The 13159-nt window shown below is 61.6% G+C and overlaps 1 protein-coding gene across 8 annotated transcripts in view; it reads right to left on the reverse strand.

Moving 5' to 3' along the window:
• Nucleotides 1-9872, reverse strand: part of TFAP2B (transcription factor AP-2 beta) — a 65678-nt gene extending 55806 nt beyond the window's left edge. For 3 of the 8 annotated variants that reach the window (XM_077315091.1, XM_077315084.1, XM_077315077.1), the window contains exons 1-2: nucleotides 6025-6554; nucleotides 4658-5116 (exon numbers count right to left, since the gene is read on the reverse strand). In XM_077315091.1, coding sequence (XP_077171206.1) covers nucleotides 4658-5116; nucleotides 6025-6427 — 862 coding nt within the window. In that variant the 5' untranslated portion in view covers nucleotides 6428-6554. Of the gene's footprint in view, nucleotides 1-4657; nucleotides 5117-6024; nucleotides 6555-9050 lie in introns of those variants that run through there. The other 5 variants (XR_013227045.1, XM_077315102.1, XM_077315117.1 and 2 more) reach the window with 5 other exon arrangements.
• Nucleotides 9873-13159: the final 3287 nt, after the last annotated feature.

Genomic DNA, 13159 nt, shown 5'->3' on the forward strand with positions numbered 1-13159 from the left:
CCTCTCCGGCAGGGAGACAGATACTCTAGGCCTGAACATGGAGGCTCTGTTTAGCTCCCACGAATCTACCCTTTTCTGGGGGTGGGGATCCGAGTCCGCTCGTGCAAGCAGTCACTCGCCCAAGAACGGGGATCGAGGCTCGCTCACTGCGGTGGGGGGTGGGGGTGGTGTGAGCCGTGGCGAGGGTGCCCGCGGTGCGCTGCCTGAGTCCCCGGCCGCTTCCTTCGCCACCTCGGCGGAGCTGTTTAGTTAATGAGAAGCGCCTTGTCTGATTTTCGATCTAATTACGGCCGCCTGCTGGGTTTTTGTACAGGATATTCGCGCAGCAGGCTGGCAGTTAATAGTCACAGAGAGGATCGTAAAGATTTAATTAGGGCTGCGTGCGGAAACGGGGGAGCGGGAGGCAACACACACGCAGGCCCCGCCGACACACGCACAGCCGCACACACAAGGCAGACTTTTAATTACTACACTTCTTTAGTTAAAAGTGATGCCGGGGCTGGCTGGATCCCGGCGCCGAGATGTTGGGGTGGGCCCGAACTTCGCCTCGGGAGAACGTTGTGCCCGCAGATGGGTGCTGAACGGAGGGAGGGAGGGAGGGAGGGAGGGGGTCTCGGATTTCCCCAGCAATAAACATCCCCCCCGCCCCCCGTTTTCTAATCACCACCGGACTTGTCGGCTGCAGTCGATGGAAGGCAGGGGCGCGAGGAGAAGGCCTGCCTGCATCCCAGACGGATGGAGGCGGATGGGGGGGGGGGGATTTCCACGTCTCCACCAGTCTCAAGTTCCCCCAGAATTTCTCCGGGGCCCCTCTGACGTCCGCCCGCCACCCTCTAACGTGCTTCTTCCGAAGGAAGACCCGCTGAGCGCAGGGGGCTAACTCGCGAGTCAGCGGGTTTGGGATGGCAGCTCAGAAGCGTCTGGGAGCGGGCTGGGGTCGTCTTCGGGAACGCTTTCTTCTCTCCCCCCCCCCCATTCCCCTTCCCCGGGTGGCCGATCAGATTTACGAATCTATCTGCCTGGAGCAAATCTAATTCTCAGAGCGCTTAGGCGGGGGGGGGGGGGGAGGGCTGGCCAAGGGGTCTAGATCCTTTCCCTGTCGGTCTGAGCTATTCCGCAGTAGCCACGGATCTCGGCCTGAGCTGTGTCGCAAGCCGGATTCGTTGGCCTGCCAAAGCCTTGCCCGGAGGGACGGCACGAAGGGCCCGGTGACTCTTTCAAGGGCGCTTTGCAACGAAGGCCAGAGTCCCCTTCCGGCTAGTTCCCAGTTGCCCTGCGGTGGCTGGCCGGGAGGCAGCTCTCAAACGCCTTCTGCAGCCGTCCGCTGAAAGCCCCGGGACACCTGCGCTTCACGCTCCCGGCAAAGAGCGAGGCCCACCTCGGCTTCAGCGGTTGTCCCATCGCGTGTCAAGGACCACTGGAGAGAAGCTGACCGACCCCCCTTCTTTCCTTTCTATTGCTTTGTTTATTTTATTTTATTTATTTATCATACTTCTATACCGCCCTCCCCGGAGGCTCTTTGTTTTTTGGGGGGAGGGGCTCCATCCTACCGAGAAGCAACATTCCTTAACTATCTTCCGTCTCCTCGGAGTGCAGCTGGGAAACTCAGCACAGACATTTGAGAGCGGCGGTATATAAATATAAAGCAATACATATCTTCCTAATTTCTACCCCAAATAGAAATGTGAGCAGGACGCGTTGGGCGTTATACATGATCCACTCAAGAGAAGAAGAGGTTGTAGCCGGGCGCACGGTTTACCCGAAAACGGCAGACCCTGATCGGATGACTCAGGAGTAAGCCGGTAGATTATTCTGACTTGTAGCACTGCCCCACTCGCGGTTCTACACGCTGGAGGTAGCCAGACAGGGGAACCAGCTGAACCAGCTTCCGGCCAACAGGGAATCTCTCTCCTTGGGCTGGCCTTTCTCCCTTGCTCCCTTGACACCTGGGCTCTGGACCGCGGCCGGGGCACCCATGGCCCCCATGGCCCGTGGCAGGCCTCCACTCCCATGTCTAGAGAGGCCGGGGAGCGGTGGGGAGGAGAACTTCCCCTCTTCCTTTCCAAAGCTACAAAGGCGCGGGAGAGGGGTGGGGTGTATTCGGGACGGCGTAGCCCGGGCTACCTTTAGGGACACCCGTCGGTGGGAGTAAGTCCCACTGACTTCTTCCAGGGCTTGCTTCCGAGTCAGCAGCCCAGCCGCAAGAGGGAGCGCGGAATATTCGGCGCTATGTGAATAAATCTCGAGTTCCACCCGCGCCGCTTCTGCATGGCAGCCATTTGCGTTGGTCCCATGACATTTTTCTCCCCTAATTTCTCCCCACATTTTCTGCCCGGCTTCCTTCTGGCCACGGTCGAAGGCAACACGCCCCCCCCCCCCCCCCCGCAACCAGCCCATTTCACCAATCTACCGAGAGGGAGGGAAAACGTCTCTTGTAAAAGTCTTACTTGGGAGGGACGGGAGGGGAGGGGAGGGGGGAGACGAAAACGAAACAAAGGCGATCCGCAAGGATTTTCCGGCCTTTGCAAATCTCTCTGGACATTTTGTATCTCCAGCGTCCAACGTCTCTCGGCTGGCTCTGCTCTCGCCTGGGACGCCACTCGCCGGGGAAGCCGCGTCCCCTGGCCGACCGCGCGATCCAAGGGCCCCCCAAGCCCCCGAAAGGCCGCCGCGGCCCCAGGACCCGGACCTGCCCCACGTCAGCGCCGCTCCTCCAGGCGCAGGAGGGCAGCCCCGGCTTCCCACAGCGGAGCCTTTGGAAAGGGCTTCCACGAGGCCCTGCTCTCTGCTCATGGCCGGCCCCCCCTCCGCCAGACCCAGCGCCTCTGTGGGAGGCCCGAGACGGAGGGGGGCAGCCGCCCGCCAGAAAGGAGAGGCTTTAGCCGGCTCGAGGCGGACCTGGTCGTCCGGGATCCCGGCGAGGCAACCCCCTCCCCTCCGCCCCTCATTGGTTTCCCTTCGTCTCTCTCGGGCTGCTCTCTCCGGCCGTTCTGGGGGGGGGGGGGCTCAGCGAAGACCTGCTCCGGGGCGCCCGGAGCCGCCTGGATGGTCAGTGGGGATTCGTCCTTCGCTCTGCGGCCTCCTCTGCGCGCTCTCTGGCAGGAAGCCCCTCGGAGCAGGCCTAGCGGGCCGCTGGGCTCCAGCCGACCTCGCAGGGCTCCCTTCCGCAATGCGGCCGGCCCAAGGGGACCCAGGCCGGGTCTCACTCGAGCCCCCCTCCCCTCCTCCAAGGTCAGGGAGGTGGCTGGCACCCTTTGTGACAGCAGAGGCCCCTGCCCGGCCCACAGGCGCCTCCGCTCCTAGGAAAGCCGGCGAGAGCCTCGGAGAGGAGCCCGCCAAGGCCGGGCGCTTGAGGCCGGCTTCCCTCGCCTGTCCCCCGGGGCGCTCCTCTCCAGCTGCCGCCCTTTCCCCCGCCGAGGCTTTTGTCTCCAAGCAGACAATAGGCGGCCACGTTGGGGGAAGAGGGAGCCGGGAACACCCCCCCCCCCTCCCCGCGCGCTCCTTCAGACCCCCGGAGGCTCGCGGCGTCCCTCCCTGCACGGAGCACAGGGCTTCGCGCAACCGGCGTCTTTTGCAAGCGATGCCCCGCCGGCCACTTCACGCGCCCCCGGAGCTCGCCAGAATTCAATACAGTAAATAAAAAAAGGAGGAAGGGAGGGAGGGAGGGAGGGGGCTGCGGTACGATCCTGGACTGGGGAACTGGGGCGGCCAGAGGGAAGGAAGGAAGGAAGGAAGGAAGGAAGGAAGGAAGGAAGGAAGGAAGGGAGGGAGGGAGGGAGGGAGGAAGGGGGGGAGGGAGGAAGGAAGGAAGGAAGGAAGGAAGGAAGGAAGGAAGGGGGGAGGGAGGAAGGAAGGAAGGAAGGAAGGAAGGAAGGAAGGGGGGAGGGAGGAAGGAAGGAAGGAAGGAAGGAAGGAAGGAAGGAAGGAAGGAAGGAAGGAAGTGAGAGAAATTGATGGGGAGAGAGAGAGAGAAAAGGAAGACGGAGGGGGAAGAAAGAAAGAAAGAAAGAAAGAAAGAAAGAAAGAAAGAAAGAAAGAAAGAAAGAAAGAAAGAAAGAAAGAAAGAAAGAAAGAAAGAAAGAAAGAAAGAAGAAAGAGCGAGAGAGCTCCGGCCTTCTCTGTCGGAGTCCCCGTCAGACCGTCACCAGGCCAGACTGCAGGGAAACGATATTCGAGGCCTCTTTGTGGGCACCCGAAGGCTCCGCGGAGGGGGGGGGGTCGTCCTGGCCAGGGCTGCCGGGTCCCCACTTGGCTCGTCTGTTAAAGGCCCTGCAGGCCGCTGCCCCTGCTCGCTCGCTCGCCGCCTCCTCCTCCCTTCGCCCGGCACCGGCTGGACACGGAAGTTCCCCGGGAGCCCCTTCCGTCCTGCGCGGCGGCCACCCACCCCTCACCCCGCACCGGATCTCCGCAGCCCAAGGGCCGGCTTGCCGAGAAGCGCTGGCGATAAGCGGTTGACTGGACAAGACTCCAGAGTAGTCCCATTACCGGCCCGTGTCCCTTTCCGTTACGGCCTGTTCGAGCAAAGGGCAGAGGGACGGGGAGAGAGGGGGGAGCCAGCCGGCGCTTCGGAGCGGATCGTGGGCGTGGGGGGAAGGACACGTGTCGGAACCGGCATGCACCCGCGCCATCCCCAGGCGCGAAGGGCGAGGCGCCTTACCTGGACGTCGTCCATGCCCGGGTGTCCGAGGCCGTGCAGCGAGAGGGCGTCCCCCATGCCGGAGTCCAGGCCGTGGTGGGCCGAGTGGAGCAGGACGTCGGGCCGCCGGACGGAGTGGTAGTCCCGCCGGGGGTCCAGGCCCGAGAGCTGCGGCAGGGAGGCCCGCGGCTGCGGCAGCAAGGAGCCGGCTTCGGCGCCCACCTCCTGGCGCTGGCGCTGCCCCCATGGGTGCTGCTGGGGCTGGTGGAGCGGGTTCAGGGCGTAGGGGTCGTTGACGTGGGCGTAGGGGTCCTGGCTCTGGTGGTAGGGCAGCGGCTGGTAGGGCGGCGGGAAGTAGGGCGGCTGGAAATCCGACGAGGGCGTGTGAGAAAGCGGCGGCGCGCTGGAGTAGGGGCCCTGCGACACCGAGCCCAGCTGCGACAGGCGGGAGCTGTGGCCGGGCACGCCGTCGTGCCGGTCCTGCGGGGCAGAAACAAAGGCGGAGAGGAGAAGGTCTGAGCCGGTCTCCGAAGCCGCTCCCCCCCCCCACCCCTGGGCCCGCCTGCACGCCCGCCGCGGGACCCCGTCCCCTCGGGCAAGCCCTCCTCAGACGCCCCGCTCCCCCTGGCCCTGGCCCACCAGGACGGCCGCCTGAGGCCCCGGGAGAAGCCCGTCCGCCCCCCCTTCCCCTTCCCCTTCGCCGGACCGAGCAGCCGGCCGGGAAAACCGGCACCGAGGGAGTCTTGCCGGGGGACCTGGAAGGCCGGCTCTCCCGCGCGCTTGTGGCTTCTGTCTGTGGGTTCCCAATCAAGATTCCACCGTCCCCAAACCACTGGGTCCCTTCCGTGCGCAGGCATTTGGGGGTTACCGGGTAAAGTTAGGACACGCTGAGGAACAAGGTGGTATTCCCCCCCCCCCCCGAAAAAAAATTACTCGAGCACAACCAAAAACGAAACGGAACAAAACATCCGTTCTTGGCGCTCCGGCTGCGAATTAATCCGATTTTATCGACGTCGATTAAATGCAAGGTCTAGTCCCCCACCCTGAGGAGGATTTTTGAAAATGAAAAATCCCTCCTTGAAATGAACAGGGGTTTAAAATGGAGGCCGGCCGGCCCGCCCGCCCGCCGCCTGCTGAACACCGGACTCCAGCGAAGTGATGGTCGGGGGACCCTCGCCTCCCCCCCCCCAGCACTCCCGGGGCGGCTCCCTCCAGTCCCCGCCGGCAAGCCAGACGGGGGGGGGGGAGGCAGCCCGAGCCCCAGGATCCCTCGCGGACCCTCCGCCTTGGCCGCCACTGTCCCCACCGACCCCGGCCGAGGGCGAGCGGCAGGCAAGCAGGCAGGCAGGCAGGCCGGCCATTGTGCAAGGCAACCGGACCCCACTCACCATGGCGGCGTAGGTGTGGACTAACATTTGGAATTTGTTTTAAAAGCACCCCCCAAAAAAGAAAAAGTCTGGAAGCAACTTTTAAAGCAGCAGCAGCAGCAGGAGCAGCAGGACAGGAGCAGGACGGCGCTCGAAGGCGGCTCAGGGAACCGGGCGAGGAAGTCCGGGAGCGCCGCTGGGGGCTTTTCCGAGTCTCTCCATCAAAACAAATTTTAAAAAACGACCCCAAAGCCAGCGAGGCCCCCCCTGCAGCGGGATCGCGAAGCCGACTCGGAAGACGGGGGGCTCCTCTCCGCTGCTCCTCCCTCCCTCCCTCCCCCCCCCCCTCCCGACAAGCGCCTTCGACCCCGGGCGCGGTCCAGACTGCGGCGCTGCCTCCTTCCTCCTCACGCGGCCTCCTCATCTCCCAGAGCCATGACTATTAATATGGCGCGAGGAGGGGGAGGCGAGAGGGACGCGGGCCGCACGGAGCGTGGACGCCGGGCCCGGCCGCCCCAGAGCTCCCCTGCCCGGATGCTGAATGACGCGCTTTCAGGGCACAATTACGAGATGTAATCAGACGCGGGGCGGAAGGGGGGGTGGCGGGGGGGGGTGGCGGTGGCGGAGGCAGGGGGGAGGGGGGGAAGGGACCAAAAGGGGAGAGAGAGAGAGAGAGAGAGCGAGGTTGAGCCGAGGAAAGGAGCAGAACTTCAATTAACTGGCTGGCGTGTAAACGAGGCGCAGGGTGATTCGGAGCAAGGGAAATGGAAGGGGAAGGGCGCTGGAGGCGAGAGGGGGGAGGGGCCCCAATCATATTTCCTTTTCCTTTTTTCTCCTTTTTTTGCATTTAATTATACATTCCAACGACGAAAGGAAATCGATTACCCGCGGTGCTTTGGTTCTAATTTTTTAAGCAAATAATAATAATAAAATAATAAAATAATGATAATGAGATGGGATTCTCGAAGCGTTTTGGAGCACAAGTCAATGCCGTTTGTTTACAGTAGCAATTACAGACGTGGCAGAAAGGGAGACCCGCCTGTCCTAATTTTGCAAAGCGATTGGGGTGGGGAGGGAGCAGTTGGATTCGGCTGAGCCTGCGGGACGTGTCCCTTTCCCCCCACCGCGGAGTCGGGCAACGCGGCCCGTTTCTCCCTCCGCTCCCTCTGGAAGGCTCCGGGGCCTCGTCTCTGAGCCACGCCAGGGGCCAGGGGAAATCCGTTCCGGTTGTGGGGGGCTTGGGACCCGTTTGGCCGGCCGCACTGGCTCCTGGCGCTTGAAGTTCAATCCAGGGTTCCGTCTTCCTCCACGCGCGGCGGAGCCCGGCCCTGGGGAGGGACACCCGTTGACCCGACACCAGGGTAGCCCGTTCCGACGCCTGCCCAGACCGGTGTGTGTGTGTGGGGGGGGGACAGTCCTGGATCACCCCGCAGCCCTGAATCGTTTGCCTCGCGAAGGGTTCAAGCGGCGCGGTGACCCCCTCCCCCCAAAAGACACCCACTTCCTGCGGTTTTTACATTTGACCAGGATCCTTTTCCAAGAGGGAAGGCCTAGAACCGGGCCCGGAGGATTGGAGCCCGGAGAAGTCGGCCGAACCGCGCTCCGTCGGGCCGATTGGGATGACCCCGCCCCCCAGCGCCTGGGGGGGGGGAGAGAAAAAGCAGAGAGGACCGGCGCTTGGGGGGTGGGGTGGGCGCCTCCGCAGCCAGGCCCGGCGGGGGACGTCTTTTTATTCCGGTTTATTTGGGAGCTGAGCTGCCTGGAGTACCGAGGAACAGTGCCGGTGGCCAGAAGCCTGCGCTTCGGAGCCGACTTGGGCTGCAGAAGGGAAGGGAAGGGAAGGGAAGGGAAGGGAAGGGAACGGCGCCTCTCTCCCCTTCCCGGTGGGTCGGTCGGGTGGGGTGGGGGTGGGGGCTCTCGCCAGCCCTTCGTTTAAAGATTAACTCGTCGCCGGGATCCCGGGACTGGTGCTTTGTTTTGATCGCTCGACAGTGAGCGATAAACTCCGCCGAGCGGAAAAAGCGGGCCTTTTCCTCGCCTCCTCCAACCCCCGCGCCCCAGCCACACTGCCATAAAGACCCAGCCAAGGCTATTAAAAAGCACTCTCTCGAGAGGGAGGGGGAGGGGGGAAACCCAACAGCCTCCTGCCCGTTCCCACACCGGGAAACCGCAGCCCCCCGTCCTCACTGGCTGGGTCCGCCGGAAGGGAAGTCGCCTAAGAAAGAAAGAAAGAAAGAAAGAAAGAAAGAAAGAAAGAAAGAAAGAAAGAAAGAAAGAAAGAAAGAAAAGTGTCCGCTGAATCGCGCTTAGGAACCGGCGCTGGCTCCCCGTCGGGCAGGGGGAAAGCCTCGCCTTCCCGTGGAAAGAGCCGCCCTGAGCCTCGCGTTGACTCCCAGGAAGAAGCGGCACGCGGGGCTGAGCCGCGCGGAATTCGATGCGCGACTCCTGGATCGCACGCGAGAATCTCAGGCCAGCGGAGCGAAATCAGAACGAGAGCGCCAGAGCGCTTTTGCGGTTTTGCGCCCATGTTGTCGCTGTCCCCAGCCTGGCTGCGTGTCCGGGGTTTTATGTCTGGGTTCTCCCACCTAAAGACAGGACTGGACCAAGAGGCAAAACCGCCCCGGCGTCTCTCTCTCTCTCTCTCTCTGGATCACTAAAAGCCAAACGAGAAAATCAAAGCTTCTCCTTCCCCCGAGGACCGCTGGGTTTTTCAAACGAGCCATTATTCGCCTGCACCCAGTGGAGCGAAATCGCCTTCCCAACCGAGCCCGCTCTTGCGCTGCCGATCCCGGCTCCCCGCCTCCGCTGCCCTCCTCCCCAGTGGAAATCTCCTTCTCCTGCCGCACAGAAGTCTTCCTTCGACGCCCAAGGGGGCAGAAAGGAGCCCCCCAAAGCGAGGTCTGCAGCGCAAGCCAGGGCTGGGTGCCGCGGCGCCCCCCCCCCCGCTCACCGGCGACCCTCCGCCAGAAACCCGCCCGGATCCGCGGAGCCCGGCGCTGGATGCGCGCCTCCCCTCCCCTCGCCCTGCCTTGGCGCCGGCGACTCACCTCGTAGATATCTTCGTACTTGACATTTTCCACCAGTTTCCAGAGCATGATGGCGGGCGGTTCTCTAGGAGGCGAATGCATTCATGTGCAGAGCGGGCGCCCGGCTGCTTCTCACTCCTGCGCGCTCGGTAATGATCCATCTATAATGGGACAGGGGGGACAGGCGGCCGCTCGGACGCTCCTCTCGCATCGCAACTTATATCTGCGCTCGGGAACAATGGGCAGGGGGGACGGCGGTCTCTGCCCGCTAGGAAAAGCGGGCTCCATTCGAGCCCGAGTTTATATACAACACATACAACAGATTTGAACGCACGCGCGCACGCGCGCGCACACACACACACACACACACGCACCCACTCGGCTGGGATTGTGCATCCAATTACTCACACACCTAGGCACACGCGCCTCCGCCACGCGCCACGCGCGCAAGAGATCCGCACCCGCGCAGCGCAGCCCCACCGACCACGGCGGAGGGCCACCAGGCGCGCTTTGGGGCGCCGGTCAGCCACCCGCCCTTCCCGTGTCTACCGGGCCAGCTCTGGTTCTACCCCCGAGGAGGACACGGGGAGGGGGCGGCGGCTGCAGTTTTGGAGCGGTGCGGAGCATCGCCCGGAAAACAGGGCGACCCCACAGAGTCTCCGGCGTGCCGATGCGCCTCCCCCCCCCGCCCTCTATGGGCCTCTGGAGGGGGGGGGGTTGTGTGCTTTAGGTACACGTCGATTATTCTCTTCTAGGCACCATTGTCCGAAGGGTCAAGTGGGCCAAAGGCCGTTTTCAAATGATTATTTTATTTATTTATTTCATTTATTGAATGTTTAGCCCGCCACTCCCGCAAAGGTTCGTGGCGGGTAACAGTGTCCATAAGAACCCCAATAAGGTTCCCATAAAACCATTAAAAAACCCAAGCCATAAAACCCAGCCGTCCCTCCGTAAACCCCCAAGATGCTCCCTCCGGCAAGAGGGGAGAGGACGGGCCGCTTCCCAGAACAGCGCAGAAGGTCAACGCTGACCCTTCGGAGGGTCTTCTGACATGGGGCTCGTTTGGGGATCATCTCTGCCCCCCTTCGGACCTCACCCAGATCTTTTTTTTGGGGGGGGGGATTAAAGCATTTAAAAGGTTATCACTATCATTAAAAAAAAAAAACCCTCCTCATTACATCACTTCTGCTCGTCCGCGCCTTTCTCTCTCTCGGAGCCCTCCCTGGTCATGCGGCCCTGGAGAATGTCCTTCTCCTTCTTTCCGCCGACAGACCCCTCGGGAAGGGCAGGGCCTTCCCCTCTCCCCATGTTCGTGGCCTGACCCTTCGGCGCCTGGCCGGGTGACCCGAGGGGGAAGATTCTCTGGGCGGGACGGCCCTCTCCCCCAGGCCAGGAGGGCGGGTGGGAAAGGAGCTCTTGGGGAGGGGGCGCACCGGGGGCTCTCCCTCTGGCTGGGATCTGCCCTAGCGCTCCTTCCCCAGGGACGTTGGGGCGGCCCCAGCGGTCGAGGCAAGCAGGTCGGAGGGAGTCGCCGCCGAGGGTCTCTTATAGGAGCTGCTGACGGAGGGTGGGGGAAAGGCCGACGAAAGGAGGAGGGGAAAGAGGGGGGGCCTCCATCTTCCTAGCACTGGGGGGCGGGGGGGGGGAGAAGCCGAACCGAGCGAGGCGGGCCTGAATTCCGGATGAGCGCCGCAAAGGGGAGGGGAGGGGAGGCGCCAAGGCGAGCGCTCCGAGCCTGGAGGGGCCACGGTTGGGGCCCGCCCTCCAAAGCAGTCGGTTCTCCTCTGGAGGGATTGATCTCTTTGGCCCATGGATTGGTGCCGCTTTGGCACAGCATGCGATGCGTCGTGGTCCCCCTCCAGGCCAGCGCGGACTACAGTTGACAGGACATTGGAATTAATTTTTAAAACAACAGCAATAGCAACAACAGTGCTCAGCTGCCCGATCCCAGGCCTGCTCTCTCGGAGGGAAATGCCTCCCAAACCAGCCTGCCAAAGCCGGCGTCCTCCTCGGGAGCTCAAGGGTCCCGCGTCGCCACGCCCGTCCTTGGGGCCCCAGGCGGCCTGGGCGGGGAGCGGCAGCCGGTTGGGTTCGCCTGCCTGGGCGAGTCCTCGCCGCGGTCCGCAGCCGGCACCTCTGGGGTTTGTTTTTGGCAACGGGAGGGGGGGCAGCAACGAGTGGGAGGACCGGCCCGGCCTCGCCCATTCACGGTCCCGTCAAACCCATCTCCCCTCTAGGCTGCTGGACGGCCCGAGCACCCGGGAGGAAATCCCGACCATTTCGCCGCCACGGCCTTGGCGCTTCTCGGGCCCTCGAGGACCCCCGCATCTGCCTCCCGTCGGGCCAACGGGAAGGAGAAGCGTCCGGGGCGCCCGCAGACCGGCAGGCAAAGCAAGGAAGCCAACCCCCAGCCCTGCAGGGGCCCAACTGACCCCTTCCTCTTTCGGGCGGGTGTCCATCCTCTTGGGAAACGCCTGGCCAAAATGGCCTCTGAGCCTCTTTGGCCCCAAGTCTCCCAGTGGAGGCACACTCCCGGCTCGGGCGGAGGGGATTTACAAGGAGCCGAGTCAAAAGGATCGGGGTTGGAGGCCGTCCTCAGTCTGGGGATCGATCCTTCCTTCCTTCCTTCCTTCCTTCCTTCCTTCCTTCCTTCCTTCCTTCCTTCCTTCCTTCCTGCCTGCCTGCCTGCCTGCCTGCCTGCCTGCCTGCCTGCCTTCCCTTCCCCAGATTATGAAAACAAAATCAGAGTCCAGTCAGGCACCTTTAAAACCAACCAAGATTTATTCAAGGCGTGAGCTTTCGAGTGCAAGCACTCTTCCTCCGAAAAGCCTTTCGTGTCGATCGGAATCTTCCGCAAAAGCCCAACTAAGGCGCCTCTTTCCCCCGCTTAGAGAGATGTGTACCTTATCTTAAATCGGTGGCAGGTCATTGAACGGAAGAAAACGCTTTAAATCAGTGAAAGCGAACCTCTATCCGCCTACCCATTTACCACCCGCACCCACCCATCGGTCCATCTCTGTAGAGATTGACACGCCCAAATCGTCCCGAATTTCTGGAAGAATTCGATATTCGTAACATATATTTCAAGGTGGTGTCGTTGTTGTTTTAACCGGTTTTAACTTGTCGGGGTTATCTAAGACATTTTAAATTTAATTTTATCAACTGTTGTATATTTTTCTCCCCTTACCCTGCAATATCAGCCAGAGGCCTCTAGTGGGCGCAAGTCGAGTGAAAGTTTATCACAATCTACTTGTGGAGAAAACTGATAATTTTTTGTACCCCGGGGAAAGAAAGAAAGAAAGAAAGAAAGAAAGAAAGAAAGAAAGAAAGAAAGAAAGAAAGAAAGAAAGAAAGAAAGAAAGAAAGTGTTTAGGAACGACCTCCACTGTTTGGCAGCCTTGTTTTTTATGCAGCCTGCGTTTCTCAGGCAGGCTTACCAGTCCGGATTCCGCACGGCCGTTTCCTGCCTAGGATGCCCCTTTGTAAACATCGCTGCATTCTGCACACCTTGGCCAGTACTCTTTCCATTTACCTTTGCCGCTGGATATTCCTGGGCAAAACATTGCCTTGAAAGGCCGTTCTCCAATATGTAAAGAACTGTGATGTAAGAGCGTTTTACGGCTGGGGCTGGGGCTGGGGGCTGGGAGGAAAGGGGGTTTATAGCGATCCGCCTAAATGGGTTCCTGGCGCAGGCGAAACGAGGCTTTCCAAACCCAGCTTTAAGGGCAAGCTGCGCAAAGCGAAAGCGCCGCGCAGAGCGCAGTTCACAGAGCATCAGCGCCCTCTCTCGGCCCTTCCTGCAATGACCGAGAGGCGCGAACTCCTTAATACATCAAAAGCCTCGAGTTTTCTAGGTTATTTTTTGTTTTTGCCTAAAAACCGAGGGGGGGGGGTAGCACATTGGTAAACGACCCCTTCCCGCTGCCTCAGTATAAACGGAAATGAACGGGAAAGAAAGAAACGGGCACAGTTGTATACGGATTTATAGAGATTGGTTTTCTTCCGATAGTGACTGCAGGGCTGTATCGAGTACACAGCAACACTCCCGCCGGGTCACGGAGCTGGTTCAGGGACATACGGCCCAAGATATTTCCTGCCGGTCCCCCGCGTGCCCTCTGGGACAACCAATC

Source organism: Paroedura picta, chromosome 1 (assembly GCF_049243985.1).
Source record: "Paroedura picta isolate Pp20150507F chromosome 1, Ppicta_v3.0, whole genome shotgun sequence".
In the NCBI taxonomy this organism is placed as follows: Eukaryota; Metazoa; Chordata; class Lepidosauria; order Squamata; family Gekkonidae; genus Paroedura; species Paroedura picta.